The sequence below is a fragment of the Taudactylus pleione genome, unplaced genomic scaffold (assembly GCF_031769625.1).
Source record: "Taudactylus pleione unplaced genomic scaffold, aTauple2 ptg000047l, whole genome shotgun sequence".
In the NCBI taxonomy this organism is placed as follows: domain Eukaryota; kingdom Metazoa; phylum Chordata; class Amphibia; order Anura; family Myobatrachidae; genus Taudactylus; species Taudactylus pleione.
Window position 1 is genome coordinate 1742648 of NW_028284449.1, and position 22414 is coordinate 1765061.

Here is a 22414-nt window from a genome sequence, read left to right on the forward strand (position 1 = left end):
CTGTCTCTATATACAGTAGATCTATTAGATCCGTCATTATATTCCCCTCCGTCCTGTAGCCGAGCTGCTGTCTCTATATACAGTAGATCTATCAGATCCGTCATTATATTCCCCTCCGTCCTGTAGCTGAGCTGCTGTCTCTATATACAGTAGATCTATCAGATCAGTCATTATATTCCCCTCCGTCCTGTAGCTGAGCTGCTGTCTCTATATACAGTAGATCTATCAGATCCGTCATTATATTCCCCTCCGTCCTGTAGCTGAGCTGCTGTCTCTATATACAGTAGATCTATTAGATCCGTCATTATATTCCTCCTCCGTCCTGTAGCCGAGCTGCTCTCTCTATATACAGTAGATCTATCAGATCCGTCATTATATTCCCCTCCGTCCTGTAGCCGAGCTGCTGTCTCTATATACAGTAGATCTATCAGTTCCGTCATTATATTCCCCTCCGTCCTGTAGCCGAGCTGCTCTCTCTATATACAGTAGATCTATTAGATCAGTCATTATATTCCCCTCCGTCCTGTAGCCGAGCTGCTGTCTCTATATACAGTAGATCTATCAGATCAGTCATTATATTCCCCCTCCGTCCTGTAGCCGAGCTGCTGTCTCTATATACAGTAGATCTATCAGATCAGTCATTATATTCCCCTCCGTCCTGTAGCCGAGCTGCTGTCTCTATGTACAGTAGATCTATCAGATCAGTCATTATATTCCCCCTCCGTCCTGTAGCCGAGCTGCTGTCTCTATATACAGTAGATCTATCAGATCCGTCATTATATTCCCCCTCCGTCCTGTAGCCGAGCTGCTGTCTCTATATACAGTAGATCTATCAGATCAGTCATTATATTCCCCCTCCGTCCTGTAGCCGAGCTGCTGTCTCTATATACAGTAGATCTATCAGATCCGTCATTATATTCCCCTCCGTCCTGTAGCCGAGCTGCTGTCTCTATATACAGTAGATCTATCAGATCCGTCATTATATTCCCCTCCGTCCTGTAGCCGAGCTGCTGTCTCTATATACAGTAGATCTATCAGATCCGTCATTATATTCCCCTCCGTCCTGTAGCCGAGCTGCTGTCTCTATATACAGTAGATCTATCAGATCAGTCATTATATTCCCCTCCGTCCTGTAGCCGAGCTGCTGTCTCTATATACAGTAGATCTATCAGATCCGTCATTATATTCCCCTCTGTCCTGTAGCCGAGCTGCTGTCTCTATATACAGTAGATCTATTAGATCCGTCATTATATTCCCCTCCGTCCTGTAGCTGAGCTGCTGTCTCTATATACAGTAGATCTATCAGATCAGTCATTATATTCCCCTCCGTCCTGTTGCTGAGCTGCTGTCTCTATATACAGTAGATCTATCAGATCCGTCATTATATTCCCCTCTGTCCTGTAGCCGAGCTGCTTTCTCTATATACAGTAGATCTATTAGATCCGTCATTATATTCCCCTCCGTCCTGTAGCTGAGCTGCTGTCTCTATATACAGTAGATCTATCAGATCAGTCATTATATTCCCCTCCGTCCTGTAGCCGAGCTGCTCTCTCTATATACAGTAGATCTATTAGATCAGTCATTATATTCCCCTCCGTCCTGTAGCCGAGCTGCTGTCTCTATATACAGTAGATCTATCAGATCAGTCATTATATTCCCCCTCCGTCCTGTAGCCGAGCTGCTGTCTCTATATACAGTAGATCTATCAGATCAGTCATTATATTCCCCTCCGTCCTGTAGCCGAGCTGCTGTCTCTATATACAGTAGATCTATCAGATCAGTCATTATATTCCCCTCCGTCCTGTAGCCGAGCTGCTGTCTCTATATACAGTAGATCTATCAGATCAGTCATTATATTCCCCCTCCGTCCTGTAGCCGAGCTGCTGTCTCTATATACAGTAGATCTATCAGATCCGTCATTATATTCCCCCTCCGTCCTGTAGCCGAGCTGCTGTCTCTATATACAGTAGATCTATCAGATCCGTCATTATATTCCCCTCCGTCCTGTAGCCGAGCTGCTGTCTCTATATACAGTAGATCTATCAGATCCGTCATTATATTCCCCTCCGTCCTGTAGCCGAGCTGCTGTCTCTATATACAGTAGATCTATCAGATCAGTCATTATATTCCCCTCCGTCCTGTAGCTGAGCTGCTGTCTCTATATACAGTAGATCTATCAGATCCGTCATTATATTCCCCTCCGTCCTGTAGCCGAGCTGCTGTCTCTATATACAGTAGATCTATCAGATCAGTCATTATATTCCCCTCCGTCCTGTAGCCGAGCTGCTGTCTCTATATACAGTAGATCTATCAGATCCGTCATTATATTCCCCTCTGTCCTGTAGCCGAGCTGCTGTCTCTATATACAGTAGATCTATTAGATCCGTCATTATATTCCCCTCCGTCCTGTAGCTGAGCTGCTGTCTCTATATACAGTAGATCTATCAGATCAGTCATTATATTCCCCTCCGTCCTGTTGCTGAGCTGCTGTCTCTATATACAGTAGATCTATCAGATCCGTCATTATATTCCCCTCTGTCATGTAGCCGAGCTGCTGTCTCTATATACAGTAGATCTATTAGATCCGTCATTATATTCCCCTCCGTCCTGTAGCTGAGCTGCTGTCTCTATATACAGTAGATCTATCAGATCAGTCATTATATCCCCCCTCCGTCCTGTAGCTGAGCTGCTGTCTCTATATACAGTAGATCTATCAGATCCGTCATTATATTCCCCTCTGTCCTGTAGCCGAGCTGCTGTCTCTATATACAGTAGATCTATTAGATCCGTCATTATATTCCCCTCCATCCTGTAGCTGAGCTGCTGTCTCTATATACAGTAGATCTATCAGATCAGTCATTATATTCCCCTCCGTCCTGTTGCTGAGCTGCTGTCTCTATATACAGTAGATCTATCAGATCCGTCATTTTATTCCCCCTCCGTCCTGTAGCCGAGCTGCTGTCTCTATATACAGTAGATCTATCAGATCCGTCATTATATTCCCCCTCCGTCCTGTAGCCGAGCTGCTGTCTCTATATACAGTAGATCTATCAGATCAGTCATTATATTCCCCCTCCGTCCTGTAGCCGAGCTGCTGTCTCTATTTACAGTAGATCTATCAGATCCGTCATTATATTCCCCTCCGTCCTGTAGTTGAGCTGCCGTCTCTATATACAGTAGATCTATCAGATCCGTCATTATATTCCCCTCCGTCCTGTAGCCGAGCTGCTGTTTCTATATACAGTAGATCTATCAGATCCGTCATTATATTCCCCTCCGTCCTGTAGCCGTGCTGCTGTCTCTATATACAGTAGATCTATCAGATCCGTCATTATATTCCCCTCCGTCCTGTAGCCGAGCTGCTGTTTCTATATACAGTAGATCTATCAGATCCGTCATTATATTCCCCTCCGTCCTGTAGCCGAGCTGGTGTCTCTATATACAGTAGATCTATCAGATCAGTCATTATATTCCCCTCCGTCCTGTAGCCGAGCTGCTGTCTCTATATACAGTAGATCTATTAGATCCGTCATTATATTCCCCCTCCGTCCTGTAGCCGAGCTGCTGTCTCTATATACAGTAGATCTATTAGATCCGTCATTATATTCCCCCTCCGTCCTGTAGCCGAGCTGCTGTCTCTATATACAGTATATCTATCAGATCCGTCATTATATTCCCCTCCGTCCTGTAGCCGAGCTGCTCTCTCTATATACAGTAGATCTATTAGATCAGTCATTATATTCCCCTCCGTCCTGTAGCCGAGCTGCTGTCTCTATATACAGTAGATCTATTAGATCCGTCATTATATTCCCCTCTGTCCTGTAGCTGAGCTGCTGTCTCTATATACAGTAGATCTATCAGATCCGTCATTATATTCCCCTCCGTCCTGTAGCCGAGCTGCTCTCTCTATATACAGTAGATCTATTAGATCAGTCATTATATTCCCCTCCGTCCTGTAGCCGAGCTGCTCTCTCTATATACAGTAGATCTATTAGATCCGTCATTATATTCCCCTCCGTCCTGTAGCCGAGCTGCTGTCTCTATATACAGTAGATCTATCAGATCCGTCATTATATTCCCCTCCGTCCTGTAGCTGAGCTGCTGTCTCTATATACAGTAGATCTATCAGATCAGTCATTATATTCCCCTCCGTCCTGTAGCTGAGCTGCTGTCTCTATATACAGTAGATCTATCAGATCCGTCATTATATTCCCCTCCGTCCTGTAGCTGAGCTGCTGTCTCTATATACAGTAGATCTATTAGATCCGTCATTATATTCCTCCTCCGTCCTGTAGCCGAGCTGCTGTCTCTATATACAGTAGATCTATCAGATCCGTCATTATATTCCCCTCCGTCCTGTAGCCGAGCTGCTGTCTCTATATACAGTAGATCTATCAGATCCGTCATTATATTCCCCTCCGTCCTGTAGCCGAGCTGCTCTCTCTATATACAGTAGATCTATTAGATCAGTCATTATATTCCCCTCCGTCCTGTAGCCGAGCTGCTGTCTCTATATACAGTAGATCTATCAGATCAGTCATTATATTCCCCCTCCGTCCTGTAGCCGAGCTGCTGTCTCTATATACAGTAGATCTATCAGATCAGTCATTATATTCCCCTCCGTCCTGTAGCCGAGCTGCTGTCTCTATATACAGTAGATCTATCAGATCAGTCATTATATTCCCCTCCGTCCTGTAGCCGAGCTGCTGTCTCTATATACAGTAGATCTATCAGATCAGTCATTATATTCCCCCTCCGTCCTGTAGCCGAGCTGCTGTCTCTATATACAGTAGATCTATCAGATCCGTCATTATATTCCCCCTCCGTCCTGTAGCCGAGCTGCTGTCTCTATATACAGTAGATCTATCAGATCAGTCATTATATTCCCCCTCCGTCCTGTAGCCGAGCTGCTGTCTCTATATACAGTAGATCTATCAGATCCGTCATTATATTCCCCTCCGTCCTGTAGCCGAGCTGCTGTCTCTATATACAGTAGATCTATCAGATCCGTCATTATATTCCCCTCCGTCCTGTAGCCGAGCTGCTGTCTCTATATACAGTAGATCTATCAGATCCGTCATTATATTCCCCTCCGTCCTGTAGCCGAGCTGCTGTCTCTATATACAGTAGATCTATCAGATCAGTCATTATATTCCCCTCCGTCCTGTAGCCGAGCTGCTGTCTCTATATACAGTAGATCTATCAGATCCGTCATTATATTCCCCTCTGTCCTGTAGCCGAGCTGCTGTCTCTATATACAGTAGATCTATTAGATCCGTCATTATATTCCCCTCCGTCCTGTAGCTGAGCTGCTGTCTCTATATACAGTAGATCTATCAGATCAGTCATTATATTCCCCTCCGTCCTGTTGCTGAGCTGCTGTCTCTATATACAGTAGATCTATCAGATCCGTCATTATATTCCCCTCTGTCCTGTAGCCGAGCTGCTGTCTCTATATACAGTAGATCTATTAGATCCGTCATTATATTCCCCTCCGTCCTGTAGCTGAGCTGCTGTCTCTATATACAGTAGATCTATCAGATCAGTCATTATATCCCCCCTCCGTCCTGTAGCTGAGCTGCTGTCTCTATATACAGTAGATCTATCAGATCCGTCATTATATTCCCCTCTGTCCTGTAGCCGAGCTGCTGTCTCTATATACAGTAGATCTATTAGATCCGTCATTATATTCCCCTCCGTCCTGTAGCTGAGCTGCTGTCTCTATATACAGTAGATCTATCAGATCAGTCATTATATTCCCCTCCGTCCTGTTGCTGAGCTGCTGTCTCTATATACAGTAGATCTATCAGATCCGTCATTTTATTCCCCCTCCGTCCTGTAGCCGAGCTGCTGTCTCTATATACAGTAGATCTATCAGATCCGTCATTATATTCCCCCTCCGTCCTGTAGCCGAGCTGCTGTCTCTATATACAGTAGATCTATCAGATCAGTCATTATATTCCCCCTCCGTCCTGTAGCCGAGCTGCTGTCTCTATTTACAGTAGATCTATCAGATCCGTCATTATATTCCCCTCCGTCCTGTAGTTGAGCTGCCGTCTCTATATACAGTAGATCTATCAGATCCGTCATTATATTCCCCTCCGTCCTGTAGCCGAGCTGCTGTTTCTATATACAGTAGATCTATCAGATCCGTCATTATGTTCCCCTCCGTCCTGTAGCCGAGCTGCTGTCTCTATATACAGTAGATCTATCAGATCCGTCATTATATTCCCCTCCGTCCTGTAGCCGAGCTGCTGTTTCTATATACAGTAGATCTATCAGATCCGTCATTATATTCCCCTCCGTCCTGTAGCCGAGCTGGTGTCTCTATATACAGTAGATCTATCAGATCAGTCATTATATTCCCCTCCGTCCTGTAGCCGAGCTGCTGTCTCTATATACAGTAGATCTATTAGATCCGTCATTATATTCCCCCTCCGTCCTGTAGCCGAGCTGCTGTCTCTATATACAGTAGATCTATTAGATCCGTCATTATATTCCCCCTCCGTCCTGTAGCCGAGCTGCTGTCTCTATATACAGTAGATCTATCAGATCCGTCATTATATTCCCCCTCCGTCCTGTAGCCGAGCTGCTGTCTCTATATACAGTAGATCTATTAGATCAGTCATTATATTCCCCTCCGTCCTGTAGCCGAGCTGCTGTCTCTATATACAGTAGATCTATCAGATCCGTCATTATATTCCCCCTCCGTCCTGTAGCCGAGCTGCTGTCTCTATATACAGTAGATCTATCAGATCCGTCATTATATTCCCCCTCCGTCCTGTAGTTGAGCTGCCGTCTCTATATACAGTAGATCTATCAGATCCGTCATTATATTCCCCTCCGTCCTGTAGCCTAGCTGCTGTCTCTATATACAGTAGATCTATTAGATCCGTCATTATATTCTCCCTCCGTCCTGTAGCCGAGCTGCTGTCTCTATATACAGTAGATCTATCAGATCCGTCATTATATTCCCCTCCGTCCTGTAGCCTAGCTGCTGTCTCTATATACAGTAGATCTATCAGATCCGTCATTATATTCCCCTCCGTCCTGTAGCAGAGCTGCTGTTTCTATATACAGTAGATCTATTAGATCAGTCATTATATTCCCCTCCGTCCTGTAGCCGAGCTGCTGTCTCTATATACAGTAGATCTATCAGATCCGTCATTGTTGGAATATTTTTTTGGTCATGTGATTGGATTTGGCTTCAGAATTCATCACAACTATTGGTCGCGAGACCCGTTCCATGAAGTCCATTTAATAATGTGTTAAAGGATTGTTTTCCATGTTGTATAATGTCATTAATAGAATGGGACCCCCAGGTCTGGTTGATAAGTTTATTACCTTCGTCGACATCACACTAATCTCCCTCCCTGTCCTATAAATACATCCCACCTCTCTTGCCTATTGATCACTTCCTCCCAATCCTGCCTCCCTGATCTTGCTGCTCCCTACCTTTGGAACTCTCTCCTCCCTATCAGACTCTCCACCTCTCTACAAATCTTCAAACGGGCTCTCAAGACCCCACTACTTCGTCACAGCCTTCCAGCCCTCATCCTAACCTGCTGCTTACATGCTTCTTCCTCCCTGTCTACCCCATCTGTGTTTTCTGTCTGTCCCCCCCCCTATAGAAAGTAAGCTCTCACGAGCAGGGCCCTCTTCCCTTATGTGCTTTCCTTCCCTCACTCATATGATCATCTACTCAAAACTCCCCACAAGGGACCTAACACTTGGTTGCTGTCACCCTGCTGCTTTTTTGAGTGTTATGATAGCTGCAGTAATGTTTATATACCATGTTCTTATTCTGTATTGTTTTGTACTGTAAGTCGCTGTTTTACGAGTTTTGCTAATTTGTTAATGTACTTGGTGAGGCGCTGCGGAACAAAGTGGTGCCATATAAATAAAGGATAATAATAATTATATAATACATATCGGCTACTCCAATCGGCCCACGCTGTAACAATGAGCCCCCTTATCCCAATGGGACACAAATTTCATGGTCATGAATTCTGGAATGTTTCACTGATACAGGGACAACTATTGTGAGGTCTGTGATTGTTTGGTGACATCCAATCAAATGAGTGTTCACATCCCCAGCAATATTGTTTCTGCTGCAGAATGTCCGCCTGCGGTGTAGGTAGGTGACCGGTGCACTTATCCTAGCCGCAAACTGCAGACTCTGAAATTAAAGGGATGAAGCATCTCAGAGTCCATAAATCCATAGTTTGACTTTTCCAAATATCTACTTTTCAGGGCTGGCACGTGGCAGAATTGTCTATAAAAGCGACACTTTAGCACGATCTGCCTGGAGTGTCTCCTAATGAAAAGCTGATGGAGCGTAATATTGACATCAATCACTTCCTTGTACAATTTGTGTTCCTCCGCTCCGGCAGAACGGCGCAGTTAGCCAGGGACTCCGCATCGCAGCTCTCGCACATGAAAGAGGAAATGAAAGACTTTGGGGAAATTAGTGAAATCCAGACTTTATCTGGGCTAAACTTTACTTAATGCAAACACATTGAAATATATAATGTCACCAAGTGTCACTCCTCCAGCAAGATGTAGCCGGCCCAGGAGATGGTCCCGTGCCCAGGAGATGGTCCCGTGCCCAGGAGATGGTCCCGTGCCCAGGAGATGGTCCCGTGCTGCAGATTAATGTGCCATGCAGTATGTTCTGTCTTGCATATTAATTAATGTAGGTCCTGGAAAAGCGCAGTGACCCCGTTGCTGTAATCCGTGGCACTTCTTATGCCTATGGGCAGAGGGGGGGTAGATTTAGGCAGATTAGGGACTGTTTCATCTCTGTTTGAATTCAGCACCAGCTCTTGATACAGTTTCATGGTCACCTTGGGCGGAATTGTGGGTGGTTTCAGATCATTTAAACACCACTGAGCGCTCTGTCTGCTGCATGCATAGACTGACAAGCGAGAACGCTGAATGCCGGGGCTGCTCCAAGGACTGGGCAGCTGCTGCCATCGCCTCATGTTACATTTCATTTAAATAGTCCCTTAACTCATCCACTGGCCAATCTGTAGGTGAAGCGGAAGCCCTGATGGTGTGAGCACTGTGATCTGTACAATAGGAGACCATAGAGTATAGCTCCACGCTCTGTGTGTCCCTGATGGTGTGAGCACTGTGATCTGTACAGTAGGAGCCCATAGAGTATAGCTCCACGCTCTGTGTGTCCCTGATGGTGTGAGCACTGTGATGTGTACAATAGGAGGCCATAGAGTATAGCTCCACGCTGTGTGTGTCCCTGATGGTGTGAGCACTGTGATCTGTACAGTAGGAGACCATAGAGTATAGCTCCACGCTCTGTGTGTCCCTGATGGTGTGAGCACTGTGATGTGTACAGTAGGAGGCCATAGAGTATAGCTCCACGCTCTGTGTGTCCCTGATGGTGTGAGCACTGTGATCTGTACAGTAGGAGGCCATAGAGTATAGCTCCACGCTCTGTGTGTCCCTGATGGTGTGAGCACTGTGATCTGTACAGTAGGAGCCCATAGAGTATAGCTCCACGCTCTGTGTGTCCCTGATGGTGTGAGCACTGTGATGTGTACAGTAGGAGGCCATAGAGTATAGCTCCACGCTCTGTGTGTCCCTGATGGTGTGAGCACTGTGATCTGTACAATAGGAGACCATAGAGTATAGCTCCACGCTCTGTGTGTCCCTGATGGTGTGAGCACTGTGATCTGTACAGTAGGAGGCCATAGAGTATAGCTCCACGCTCTGTGTGTCCCTGATGGTGTGAGCACTGTGATCTGTACAGTAGGAGCCCATAGAGTATAGCTCCACGCTGTGTGTGTCCCTGATGGTGTGAGCACTGTGATGTGTACAGTAGGAGACCATAGAGTATAGCTCCACGCTCTGTGTGTCCCTGATGGTGTGAGCACTGTGATGTGTACAGTAGGAGACCATAGAGTATAGCTCCACGCTGTGTGTGTCCCTGATTGGTGTGAGCACTGTGATCTGTACAGTAGGAGACCATAGAGTATAGCTCCACGCTCTGTGTGTCCCTGATGGTGTGAGCACTGTGATCTGTACAGTAGGAGGCCATAGAGTATAGCTCCACGCTCTGTGTGTCCCTGATGGTGTGAGCACTGTGATCTGTACAGTAGGAGGCCATAGAGTATAGCTCCACGCTCTGTGTGTCCCTGATGGTGTGAGCACTGTGATGTGTACAGTAGGAGACCATAGAGTATAGCTCCACGCTGTGTGTGTCCCTGATTGGTGTGAGCACTGTGATCTGTACAGTAGGAGACCATAGAGTATAGCTCCACGCTCTGTGTGTCCCTGATGGTGTGAGCACTGTGATCTGTACAGTAGGAGACCATAGAGTATAGCTCCATGCTCTGTGTGTCCCTGATGGTGTGAGCACTGTGATGTGTACAGTAGGAGACCATAGAGTATAGCTCCACGCTCTGTGTGTCCCTGATTGGTGTGAGCACTGTGATCTGTACAGTAGGAGACCATAGAGTATAGCTCCACGCTCTGTGTGTCCCTGATGGTGTGAGCACTGTGATCTGTACAGTAGGAGACCATAGAGTATAGCTCCATGCTCTGTGTGTCCCTGATGGTGTGAGCACTGTGATGTGTACAGTAGGAGACCATAGAGTATAGCTCCACGCTCTGTGTGTCCCTGATGGTGTGAGCACTGTGATCTGTACAGTAGGAGACCATAGAGTATAGCTCCACGCTCTGTGTGTCCCTGATGGTGTGAGCACTGTGATCTGTACAGTAGGAGGCCATAGAGTATAGCTCCACGCTGTTTGTGTCCCTGATGGGTTAATCATGAGATGCTGCAGTTTATTCTCCTTTTAGGATCTTGGTTAATGGTGGGAACTCTGGGGAGGAACATTTCAAGCACCTATAGGAGCAATATTGCTCCTAATTCATTGTTTTACATAATAATTTGTTTTGTGAGATGTTCAAAAATAGCATTTTCTATGGTAAAATCTCACTTTTATAATGTAAAACATGCATGACATGAGCCTAATGGGTTAAAAGCTATTAATGGTCTTTCTGGGAAGGGGAGTAAGTCCTGACGCAGACCTGCAGTGCCGCCTTCCTCATCGCTGTCTGCTGATGTATGGGAGCCTTTAGTCCTGACGCAGACCTGCAGTGCCGCCTTCCTCATCGCTGTCTGCTGATGTATGGGAGCCTTTAGTCCTGACGCAGACCTGCAGTGCCGCCTTCCTCATCTCTGTCTGCTGATGTATGGAGGCCTTTAGTCCTGACGCAGACCTGCAGTGCCACCTTCCTCATCTCTGTCTGCTGATGTATGGGAGCCTTTAGTCCTGACGCAGACCTGCAGTGCCGCCTTCCTCATCTCTGTCTGCTGATGTATGGGAGCCTTTAGTCCTGACGCAGACCTGCAGTGCCGCCTTCCTCATCTCTGTCTGCTGATGTATGGGAGCCTTTAGTCCTGACGCAGACCTGCAGTGCCACCTTCCTCATTGCTGTCTGCTGATGTATGGGAGCCTTTAGTCCTGACGCAGACCTGCAGTGCCGCCTTCCTCATCTCTGTCTGCTGATGTATGGGGGCCTTTAGTCCTGACACAGACCTTCAGTGCCTCCTTCCTCATCGCTGTCTGCTGATGTATGGGGGCCTTTAGTCCTGACACAGACCTGCAGTGCCGCCTTCCTCATCTCTGTCTGCTGATGTATGGGAGCCTTTAGTCCTGACGCGGACCTGCAGTGCCGCCTTCCTCATCTCTGTCTGCTGATGTATGGAGGCCTTTAGTCCTGACACAGACCTGCAGTGCCGCCTTCCTCATCTCTGTCTGCTGATGTATGGGAGCCTTTAGTCCTGACGCAGACCTGCAGTGCTGACTTCCTCATCTCTGTCTGCTGATGTATGGGAGCCTTTAGTCCTGACGCGGACCTGCAGTGCCGCCTTCCTCATCTCTGTCTGCTGATGTATGGAGGCCTTTAGTCCTGACGCGGACCTGCAGTGCCGACTTCCTCATCTCTGTCTGCTGATGTATGGGGGCCTTTAGTCCTGACACAGACCTTCAGTGCCTCCTTCCTCATCGCTGTCTGCTGATGTATGGGAGCCTTTAGTCCTGACGCAGACCTGCAGTGCCGCCTTCCTCATCTCTGTCTGCTGATGACCACATTTTATTGAATTTAAAGCTCAGAAATCAATGCATGTACCCAATTTTACCATCATCTTCCTTCCAGAAAATCACATATGCTAATCTAACCTTGTTTAGGCTGTAATCACATTAGGGAATTGATACTAGTTCAGCTGTATAACGCAAATATGCAATTTCACAAAGAGTGTAATGACTTTTAGATGCTCGCTGCTACTGAGTAATTGGTTACAGACATATCGTGATGTCAGGACACGCAGCCATGTAATGATGATGTCAGGACACGCAGCCATGTAATGATGATGTCAGGACACGCAGCCATGTAATGATGATGTCAGGACACGCAGCCATGTAATAATGATGTCAGGACACGCAGCCATGTAATAATGATGTCAGGACACGCAGCCATGTAATAATGATGTCAGGACACGCAGCCATGTAATAATGATGTCAGGACACGCAGCCATGTAATAATGATGTCAGGACACGCAGCCATGTAATAATGATGTCAGGACACGCAGCCATGTAATGATGATGTCAGGACACGCAGCCATGTAATGATGATGTCAGGACACGCAGCCATGTAATAATGATGTCAGGACACGCAGCCATGTAATAATGATGTCAGGACACGCAGCCATGTAATAATGATGTCAGGACACGCAGCCATGTAATAATGATGTCAGGACACGCAGCCATGTAATAATGATGTCAGGACACGCAGCCATGTAATAATGATGTCAGGACACGCAGCCATGTAATAATGATGTCAGGACACGCAGCCATGTAATAGCCGATCATGACTAAAGGATACATAATTGCTGTTTTGCACATCTCGGCCCGTGGACAGCAGGAAATGTAACAAGACTGCAGACGGGCTCTAACATTACTTATTGATCTAGGATTGGACCATGTGTTGTGGTTATGTAATAAGATATTTCTTAGAAGGGAGCACATTTTATAGCATAAGCGGCTCAGTGGTTAAGTGCACCCCTTAAATGAATGGCATTGAGAGGCTTAGTACTTGCTGGAATATCGCACATGCAGATATCCATATAAATATGAAGATTATTCAGGATCTATGTTCAGTTTAGTTATTTTCCTGAACTTGTTAGGAGAATAATGCACCAGTAGCTCTGCCATGCTGCCATGCTGGGGGCTTCAGTACCGTCAGGAGGGCAGGAATTTCCCTCTATTCCACCTATTCCTGGGGATCAGCACAGAGCACCCATCATACTAATGCATTATAATTCCTATAGTTCTTCCAAAACAATCGCTGTGCGCCCTTATTCAATATTCATTACACTGCAGACCCTCGCACCCATAAGATAATACCCAGCATGCTTTGTCAGTTCGGCTAAGGTAAGCCTGATATAATATTCATTACACTGCAGACCCTCGCACCCATAAGATAATACCCAGCATGCTTTGTCAGGTCAGCTAAGGTAAGCCTGATATAATATTCATTACACTGCAGACCCTCGCACCCATAAGATAATACCCAGCATGCTTTGTCAGGTCAGCTAAGGTAAGCCTGATATAATATTCATTACACTGCAGACCCTCGCACCCATAAGATAATACCCAGCATGCTTTGTCAGTTCGGCTAAGGTAAGCCTGATACAATAGTAATCAGGCTGGTCCATAGCTGCCCCTGTAATTGATGGTCACTATGGATTACAACTCTTGGGTCTTATCACACAAATAGTTAGGGGTTGCAGTTAGCTCTCTAATAATAATAATACCCCCCCCTTCCCCAAGCAGCAGAAACATGGAGGCCAATTGCGAGGGTAACCTGTGTCGGCACATTTTGTCTCCGTGTCCTTGCTGCAATACTTCCAAATGATTGACGTTGACCTCTTCTGGCGTCCACTGTGTTGTCTATGAGCAGCAGAGGTGGGAAGGACAAAGTGCCTCATACCTCATTGTTGTCATTAGGTCTAGTGAGTTCCCTTTTATATGGTTTACATTCACACCCAGGAATGGGGCCTCCGCTGAGAGTAGGGGGCCGGGGCATTGTCACTGTTAATTAGTTTCATCAGTTGTTGATGTTAAGTTGACTGAGCTGTAGAGTAAATCCTTGTGTCCTGGTTTTACAGAGGCCCCGCAGAAGATGGAAGACGCCGCGGTGGAACCCTTCACGGACTCCTCCCTTTTTACACACTGGGGTCAGGACCTCAGCCCGGAGAACAGAAGGATTGCGCTAAAACAGTTCCAGTACTATGGTTACAATGCTTATCTGAGTGACCGCTTACCTCTGGACAGGCCTCTCCCAGAGCTACGGCCGGCAGGGTAAGTACCTGCCCAGCTCTGATCCCTCCATATTTTCCACAGGAACTGTTATAATAGAGGTGGTCACCTAGTTATCTGTCACTTCATAAAGGTTGGAGAGAAGTCTCCTCCTATCCCAGACTCCCACTTCTCTGGGCAATATGAGGCACCAGCAATCCCAAACAGCCTCTATCCCATGATTTCACCATGCCTTCCCCATGATTTCACCATGCCTTCCCCATGATTTCACCATGCCTTCCCCATGATTTCACCATGCCTTCCCCATGATGTCACCATGCCTTCCCCATGATGTCACCATGCCTTCCCCATGATGTCACCATGCCTTTACCTGTGATTGCCCACTGCTCCATGCTACTTCCTCCCTATCTACCCCATTTGTGTCACCCCTGTCTGTCTGCCCCTCACATTCCACAGCTCATATCCTAACCCCCTGCTCCATGCTCCTTCCTCACTATCTACCCCATCTGTGTCACCCCTGTCTGTCTGCCCCTCACATTCCACAGCACATATCCTAACCCCCTGCTCCATGCTCCTTCCTCACTATCTACCCCATCTGTGTCACCCCTGTCTGTCTGCCCCTCACATTACACAGCACATATCCTAATCCCCTGCTCCATGCTCCTTCCTCACTAACTACCCCATCTGTGTCACCCCTGTCTGTCTGCCCCTCACATTCCACAGCTCATAACCTAACCCCCTGCTCCATGCTCCTTCCTCACTATCTACCCCATCTGTGTCACCCCTGTCTGTCTGCCCCTCACATTCCACAGCTCATATCCTAACCCCCTGCTCCATGCTCCTTCCTCACTATGTACCCCATCTGTGTCACCCCTGTCTGTCTGCCCCTCCCCTTTAGAATGTAAGCTCTCACGAGCAGGGCCCTCTGCCCTCTTGAGCTCCTCCTTACTTATACCTTCCTCTACTCCTTACTCCCCACAAGGGCACCTAACACCTGATTGCTGACTCCCTGCTGCTTAGTGTGAGTGATATAATCGCTGATACAGTAATGTGTATACACCGTGTCCTTGTCCGGCATTGTACTGTACTGTAACTCACTGGTTTCTTTTACACTTATTTCTGTACTGTGTAAGGCTCTGCGGAACATTTGTGGCGCCATATAAATAAAGGATGATGATAATTATAATAAGGGGTTTATTTACTAAGCTTTTCTGATTGTGTTTATGCCCAATATTTAAAAGGGGAATGCTTTTACTAGCTGAGTCTTTCAGTTAAAAGCATTGCCCTTTTAAATATTGGGCATAAACACAATCATTAGCGCTGGGTATTACAACCCGATGCTTTGTGAAAAAAACCTAAGGGGTAGATGTACCAAGTCTTGGAGAGGGAGAGAGAGAAAGTGGTGAGAGAGAGACACCTTGCGGAGAGAGAGACGCCGGTGGAGAGAGAAAGTACCAACTAATCAGCTTCTGTCATATTTTCAAATACAGCCTGTAAAGTGACAATTAGCAGCTGATTGGTTGGTACTTTATCTCTCTCCAAGGCTTAGTACAACTTCCCCTATGTCCCCTGCAAGGTCCTATGGTGAGGACCCAGGAGACTACTGTACTGTGCATGGAAGAAGCCGTCAGTAACCACCCTTCAGCCCTGACCCTTATATTGATGCTCCTGTATACAGATGAGGGATGTTGCCAGCGCCAGAGTTGTGTCTGGGCGACATCTTTATTTTTACCCTTGCTGGGGCCATGTATATTGACAACAGGTCCTCTCCACCAGTCCCTCCACATGAGCCTCCAGTCTACCTTGTGCTGGAGAGTTAGTGTTGCTATCACTGCCGCCATTTTCTGGACTGAACCAATATTGTAGAGGATGCCGCCTATCCGACCTTTAGGAAGTAGCGGCGTCACTGCCGCCATGACACACAAGGTGAATTGATTGTCTGAATATCGCTCCAGGGCACAGAAATAGCTTCCTCCGCTGTGTGTAACTTACGGGTCCACTTTAAATGTCCCATTGACTTGTACAAACTTGTTCCTAGGAGCTGGTATTCTGCCAAAAAAGTCTTATCGCCTACAAGGACACTGGCAGTAAATTAGTTTTCAGCAAACAAAAGGGACAAAGGGGAGAGCGTAAAATAAAATGTATCATTTGCTCGCAATGTTATGTTCATTCTAATATTAGTCGCAGATCGGCTGAGCAGCGGCGTTTCCCATGACCACCGTGCCTTGTGTCATTCAGGAGGCGCCATCTAGCACAAGCTGTACAAAGTTTTACATTGTAACAATGCACTTTTTATTGTCATTCTATTGATATAATTTTGAACTAATATAAAATGCATCAAATATAATTATTGTAACTGAAAAAATTAAATATAGTGTTACAGTTTATTGAATTAGACAGACTGACATAGGCATCTGTTTCTGCTGAGATACTGCTTGTCCCGTAGCATAATAAGACCTATTTTACACTCGGGGGTAAATTATAGAGTAAAGTATAGAGTCTGGGAGAGTTAGCTATCCATGGAGAGTGTGATAGGATCACTGGTAAAGTGGTCAGTGATAGATACGGGTTTGCCCGAGATTCCTGTCCTATGTGTTTTAAAACTCCCAGGAGAAAGTTTGCAGTGAAGCGAGCTTGAGTTTTGGCTTTTTGAAAAGCCGGTTTGGGACCTGGGGGTGTGGGTGAGAGGAGAGGGAGGGCTCCACCCACGGCCACTCCAGGTTTTGGGCCTTTCAGCCTGGTAACAGGCTCATTAGGGCTTCCAGCTGAGAGTGGCTAAGATATGCTTGGTTTGTTTGGGGCTGAGGGTCTCACCTGGGGAGCAGGCAGGGAGTTTGCTCAGAGACACTTGGAATCCTAGCAGTGAGGACTGTGCTGTGCTTTTGTTGCTGGTGAGGGTATTAGGCCCTGCCAGGTTCTTGTAGTGAGGGAAATCACTTGTGCAGTTAGAGCCCAGACAGGGCTAGGATTTATGTTTGTTTTCTTTATGTAATTTCTGATATTTTCTAATAAAGACTGGCGCCGACCAGCTTGTACTCGCATCCAGACTGGTGTGCTGTTTCCCGGCTGCTGTGTGTGTAAGGAAGGAGTCCATCCATGAGAGGGACCCCTAACCCGACTGAATGTCACATAGGGTGGAGAATGCGGGCAACTACACACTGAAAGGTGCAGCAAGAGGAAAACTTTTCGTTTAAAGGGACAGACACCCAATTTGTCAGTGTGGAAAAAAAAAAAAAAAAAACCTGTGTCCTTTGAGTTCCATAGAGGTGGCATCAGCAGATGCTTAGAGGAGCCAGATTCTGCTTCCAACCTACACCCCGGGACAAAATAGAGGACATTGTTAAGGCCTTGCTCCAAGCTACAGCAGCTTAGCAGGAATCCACCCAGGTGCAACTATTGGCCTTGGAGACGGCCCAGAGGCAACAACATCTCACCAACGAGGAAACCCGCCAGGCCTTAGCGGAGAACAGCCGGTACAACACCTAGTAGCCCAGACTGGAGATGCTTCCGCTGACCCTCCAACCAACACTCGCTCCGTCCACGCCAGTCACTTTTTACAAAAGATGACCCCGGGCGATGATGTGGAGACGTATCTCACAGCGTTTGAGAGAAACGCAGAAAGGGAGAGTTGGCCCAAGGAACAGTGGGCAAGTCTGGTGGCACCTTTTTTGTCTGGGGAGCCACAAGAGGCCTATTACGACTTATGCCTGGCTGATGCAAAGGACTATAAAAAATTAAAACAGGAGATCCTAACTCGCTTGGGAGTCACCACCTTTGTTCGTGCCCAACGGGTCCACCGCTGGGTGTTCCAAATGGACAGACTGCCACGCTCGCAGATGCATGACCTCATCCATCTATCAACCAAGTGTCTACAGCCCGAGACGCTGACAGGACCACAAATCGTCGAACGAGTTGTAATGGATCAGTATCTGCCTGTATGAGCCTGCGCTGTCACTTACTCCTAATGTACATAGTTATCCAGGTTAAAGGTGAGGACAATGTAATCACTGCTCCTGATATTCCCCATTATACACTGTATGAGACTACGCTGCCTGTACTGTCACTTACTCCTAATGTACATAGTTATCCAGGTTATAGGTGAGGACAATGTAATCACTGCTCCTGATATTCCCCATTATACACTGTATGAGACTACGCTGCCTGCACTGTCACTTACTCCTAATGTACATAGTTATCCAGGTTATAGGTGAGGACAATGTAATCACTGCTCCTGATATTCCCCATTATACACTGTATGAGACTACGCTGCCTGTACTGTCACTTACTCCTAATGTACATAGTTATCCAGGTTATAGGTGAGGACAATGTAATCACTGCTCCTGATATTCCCCATTATGCACTGTATGAGACTACGCTGCCTGTACTGTCACTTACTCCTAATGTACATAGTTATCCAGGTTATAGGTGAGGACAATGTAATCACTGCTCCTGATATTCCCCATTATACACTGTATGAGACTACGCTGCCTGTACTGTCACTTACTCCTAATGTACATAGTTATCCTGGTTATAGGTGAGGACAATGTAATCAGTCTGCTCCTGATATTCCCCATTATACACTGTATGAGACTACGCTGCCTGTACTGTCACTTACTCCTAATGTACATAGTTATCCAGGTTATAGGTGAGGACAATGTAATCACTCTGCTCCTGATATTCCCCATTATACACTGTATGAGACTACGCTGCCTGTACTGTCACTTACTCCTAATGTACATAGTTATCCAGGTTATAGGTGAGGACAATGTAATCACTCTGCTTCTGATATTCCCCATTATACACTGTATGAGACTACGCTGCCTGTACTGTCACTTACTCCTAATGTACATAGTTATCCAGGTTATAGGTGAGGACAATGTAATCAGTCTGCTCCTGATATTCCCCATTACACACTGTATGAGACTACGCTGCCTGCACTGTCACTTACTCCTAATGTACATAGTTATCCAGGTTATAGGGGAGGACAATGTAATCACTGCTCCTGATATTCCCCATTATACACTGTATGAGACTACGCTGCCTGCACTGTCACTTACTCCTAATGTACATAGTTATCCAGGTTATAGGTGAGGACAATGTAATCAGTCTGCTCCTGATATTCCCCATTATACACTGTATGAGACTGCGCTGCCTGTACTGTCACTTACTCCTAATGTACATAGTTATCCAGGTTATAGGTGAGGACAATGTAATCAGTCTGCTCCTGATATTCCCCATTATACACTGTATGAGACTACACTGCCTGTACTGTCACTTACTCCTAATGTACATAGTTATCCAGGTTATAGGTGAGGACAATGTAATCACTGCTCCTGATATTCCCCATTATACACTGTATGAGACTACGCTGCCTGTACTGTCACTTACTCCTAATGTACATAGTTATCCAGGTTATAGGTGAGGACAATGTAATCACTGCTCCTGATATTCCCCATTATACACTGTATGAGACTACGCTGCCTGCACTGTCACTTACTCCTAATGTACATAGTTATCCAGGTTATAGGTGAGGACAATGTAATCACTGCTCCTGATATTCCCCATTATACACTGTATGAGACTACGCTGCCTGTACTGTCACTTACTCCTAATGTACATAGTTATCCAGGTTATAGGTGAGGACAATGTAATCACTGCTCCTGATATTCCCCATTATACACTGTATGAGACTACGCTGCCTGTACTGTCACTTACTCCTAATGTACATAGTTATCCAGGTTATAGGTGAGGACAATGTAATCACTCTGCTCCTGATATTCCCCATTATACACTGTATGAGACTACGCTGCCTGTACTGTCACTTACTCCTAATGTACATAGTTATCCAGGTTATAGGTGAGGACAATGTAATCAGTCTGCTCCTGATATTCCCCATTACACACTGTATGAGACTACGCTGCCTGTACTGTCACTTACTCCTAATGTACATAGTTATCCTGGTTATCGGTGAGGACAATGTAATCACTCTGCTCCTGATATTCCCCATTATACACTGTATGAGACTACGCTGCTTGCACTGTCACTTACTCCTAATGTACATAGTTATCCAGGTTATAGGTGAGGACAATGTAATCAGTCTGCTCCTGATATTCCCCATTATACACTGTATGAGACTACGCTGCCTGTACTGTCTGTGTTTATTACACAAAATGCAACCGTATAATTTATACATAAAACACTTTTACAGTATTTACATATTTACATATAATACAATATATATTCCATCAAATCAACAATGCATCTCAATACCTTATGTCAATAACCCTTATTCCTACCTTCACCGCCCCCAACTTCACACCCAATGACCATCCCCCCTCCCTCTCACCCCCCACCACCAACTCCTCCCACCATCACCAACCCAAGTATCGAAAAGGTAAGTCAATCATCCAGATGTATGTAAAGCATTCCTCTGTAATTTAGTTAATACAAAATGAAGGACAGGAAACGACAGAAACCAGTTACCAAGGACTCAGGACCGAACTTTCGCTACCCATTCAAGGGGGCCTCAGATGTCGCCACAACCGTGACCAACTGATGGCGTCCATTCTTCCTTTGTCCATGTCCATCATCCGCTTCACCTCATGCAAGATTTCCCCAACAACCGATATCCAGGGAAGGACTTTACCCCTAATACCCAATTGACACCGTGCGTTCCATGTGTAATACCGTACTACTAAGCTAACTAAAAAAATAGTGCACAAATCAAATCTACCATACCCCTTGAATGCCCCATAAGCCCATTCAGGGTAACTCAGCCCCGAAAGGCAAGGGATACGCAAGCGCCTTGAAACTCCTTTATAAACCTCTATGTTATAGGGACACTTACAGAAGAAGTGGTCCATCGTCTCCTCCTCCCCTAGACACTCCTCACGTAGACAACCACGATCATCGGCACTTCTTACTTTAAGGTTACCTCTAACATAAAGCCTTCCATGGAAGGAGAGCCAGGCGATGTCTCTAAATTTCAGAGGAATCCTCTGAGAATTAATCAGAGCCAATCCCTCCGAACACATCTCACCCGGGCAATCCTTTAGGGCCAGCGGAACATAGAAGTAGTTCTGCAGAATTCTTAGCCCCATCTCCCTCCTGGCCAAGCCTCTCACATCACCAACCTCCAAGCCCCACCGTCTCATCACTTTCAGACACAGGACCATGTAGATCGGGAGGTAGCCTCGCCTAACTCGGGGTATCTTAATTCGACCTCCCTCCATCCATTCTTTGAGAAAGGGAAACGCCCATTCCCCGAGACCTTCTACCCATTGAGGGGGAGTCTCTAAAAACAGACTCCCTATGTTTAGCTTACAAAAAGTTGTCACAAAAAATACTACGGGGTTGACCATACTCTGGCCTCCCTCTTCCCTCAATTTGTAGGTGATGCCTCTTTTGATAATATTCATCCCATTTCCCCAAAACATCAGGAAAAACAATGAATTCATCTTGGACCACATGGACTGAGGCAAAAAACAGACATAACTGACATACAGAAACACTGGAATCAAGTAGGTTTTGCATAAATCAACCCTTTCCCTATAGGAAGACTTCCATCTTCTCCAAACAGCTACCTTCCTGGATGCAATCTCCAACTTTTTCTCCCAATTTAGGGTGCCATAATCACCGTGGTTGAAATAAATGCCTAGAATTTTTATCTGTGGACTGGCCCGAGGGAGGTTGTCCGGAAGGTCAAATTCTGTCCCTTCCTCCCCCATCCAGAAAGCCTCACACTTCTCTTGGTTTATCCTGGAGCACGATGCCTCAGAATACATCCTGATGAGTTCTTCCACCCGCCGTGCCTCTGCCTCTTCAGACAGAAACACCGTGACGTCATCAGCGTAGGCTACCACCTTCAGTGCAGGTCCAGGGCCCAGCTGCACCCCCTCCACTGCACCATAACCTCCTTATAAAGGGGTCAATAGCAAATACATACAGAAGAGGGCTCAAGGGGCACCCCTGACGAACCCCAGAACCTACACCAAAAGTAGCACCCACCCAACCATTCACAAGTGGGAAGCTTTCGGCCTTGCTGTATATTGTTTTTAGCCAATTCACCA

General features: G+C 46.2%; 1 protein-coding gene across 1 annotated transcript in view; it reads left to right on the forward strand.

Moving 5' to 3' along the window:
* Positions 1–22414, forward strand: part of GALNT18 (polypeptide N-acetylgalactosaminyltransferase 18) — a 402179-nt gene that overhangs the window by 217363 nt on the left and 162402 nt on the right. The window contains exon 2 of the mRNA XM_088460523.1: positions 14195–14387. Coding sequence (XP_088316649.1) covers positions 14195–14387 — 193 coding nt within the window. The remainder of the gene's footprint in view (positions 1–14194; positions 14388–22414) is intronic.